General features: G+C 42.6%; 1 protein-coding gene across 1 annotated transcript; it reads left to right on the forward strand.

Moving 5' to 3' along the window:
• The first annotated feature begins 221 nt into the window (after nucleotides 1-221).
• LOC124372380 (protein GVQW3-like) lies at nucleotides 222-734 on the forward strand. The gene has a single exon (XM_046830767.1). The coding sequence runs from the start codon at nucleotides 222-224 to the stop codon at nucleotides 732-734; it is 513 nt and encodes a 170-aa protein (XP_046686723.1).
• Nucleotides 735-2,232: the final 1,498 nt, after the last annotated feature.

Below are 2,232 nucleotides of genomic sequence, written 5' to 3' on the forward strand. Positions count from 1 at the left end.
CGGTATCTGGTGCTGTAGTGGTGGTTGGGGGTCTAGTGAAAGGGAACCAGGCTGCAGCAGTTGCCTCCAAGTTAGTATCCAGTAGGAGAGTTAGTATCGAGCGAGAGCGGAGTGCATGTTCAGTTACCCCGTTGGAGTGAAAATGGAGAGTACGATCGAGCAACGTTTTAGCATTAAATTTTGTGTCAAACTCAAGAAAACGGCCACGGAAAACTCTTCAAATGATTCAAGAGGCTTACGGTGAGGATGCTCTGTCCAGAACTCAGGTGTTTCGGTGGTACAAAAATGTCCGGGAGGGCCGCGATGACGTCTATGACAAACAGCGCGTCGGTCCTCCATCAACGAGTCACACGGACACAAATGTGCAAAAAGTGCGTGATGTGTTGAACAGTGATCGTCGTCTGAGCATTGTGGCTATCGCAGATGAGATCGGAATTGATAAGATGACCGTTCAAAACATTATTAAGAACGATCTGGGCATGAGGAAGATCTGCGCGAAGCTAGTACCCAAACACCTGACTGATGAGCAAAAGAATCGTCGTGTTGCTGTCGCTTCGGAAATCCTTGATCGACTGCAAAACCGAACAAGAGTTTTTTTAACCACGTTATTACAGGAGACTAGACGTGGGTTTTTGAATACGAACCTGAGACGAAGCGGCAGAGTTCGGAGTGGCAAACACCGGCGTCACCACGACCGAAAAAAAGCGTGCATGAGCAAATCGAAGGTGAAGTAGACTTCATGTTTTTTGCTTGTTTGAAGGTGAAGCTCATTGCTTTCTTTGACGTGAAAGGCATTGTTCTCAAAGAGTTTGTGCCACCCGGTCAAACTGTAAACGGCCAGTACTACAGAGAAGTGCTCCGTCAACTAACCGCCCGGGTTCACCGAGTCCGTCCGGAGATTGCCGATTCGTGGATTCTCCATCACGATAATGCAACGTCGCACACCTGCCTGCTCGTCAGCGAACAGTTGGCAAAACAGTCGAGGGCAACGTTGCCACAGCCTCCTTACAGCCCGGATATGGCACCACCGGATTTCTTTCTGTTCCCTAAGATCAAGAGACACCTTAAGGGGACGCGGTTCAGGACTCTGGAAAACGTTCAACGTGCTACGACGAGGGCTCTAGACAACATCGAGGTTTGCCGACTTCCAGGGAGCGTTCAGGGATTGGAAAATACGGTATCAGCGTGTTACAGACTCCAATGGGGACTACTTTGAAGATTTCTAAAGATAATTTGTAAATATTTTGCCAACAAAAAGTTTCCTGAAGTCAGTCCGGTTACTTATTATACAGACCCCGTATATAGATATGAAAACTGTGTGACGTGTGCAGTTTATGGTGAGTTATAGTTATGGTATAAATAATGTAGAACTGATCACTCTACATTATATAAATTTCAATTCATCAATGTCGTAGCGCGCCGACATTGCACCAATTATACCAATGCCCCGTACGTCACTCTTGCCTGTTCTGCATAAAAGAATAGCCCATTGAGTAACCTTTTATCTCCGGTGGACTGTTCACCGCACGACCGGACGACACGCTGCGGCAGGTGAAACTTATAACAAACAGCTGGTGGATTGATTAGTGAGGAAGCTTGCGAGTGACTGGATTGCGTCGGTGCTGTGTGTGTCTACGAGCCCTTCAGCTTCGCTGGATTTTCGGGAGCCGACTAATAAATTGGCCAAGGTGAACTACTACCATATATTTTCCTTAGTTCTCGTCACTCTTACGTGAATTCAATATACTAATTTTAAGGTTTTAAAACACTACTCAAGATTATAGAATCACTCAACTGAGCCTTTGGAAAAACTGTTAGGGTTTGAATTGAACGTGTAAAGCTAAAACGTGGCATTTACTTTTAATAGTTAATAATCTTACCTAATAATTTGTTTAAAGTATTTGTTTCAAAACCAATTACGCTAACTATGTTGACAACATTTCTAAGAGAAAGAGGTAAACTTATAAATAGTACATATGTTGAGAATTAATGTCACAACTTGAACTGTTATAACTGCAATGTTTTAAATGTTTTAATCGAAGAAAATTAATCTCTTTTATAGTAAAGTAAGTATTTTAATTATATAAATACATACAAGTCGCATAAAATACAACCATGATTGACATATATTTTGTAACAGACTGTGTACATGTAGGGTACTTTAACTGTTTATTATTTTCGACAGTGTTTATTAGCCTTTGATATGAACAGTCAAGCTTACAATTCTCTATT

This window comes from Homalodisca vitripennis, unplaced genomic scaffold, assembly GCF_021130785.1.
Source record: "Homalodisca vitripennis isolate AUS2020 unplaced genomic scaffold, UT_GWSS_2.1 ScUCBcl_3035;HRSCAF=8286, whole genome shotgun sequence".
Taxonomy (NCBI): domain Eukaryota; kingdom Metazoa; phylum Arthropoda; class Insecta; order Hemiptera; family Cicadellidae; genus Homalodisca; species Homalodisca vitripennis.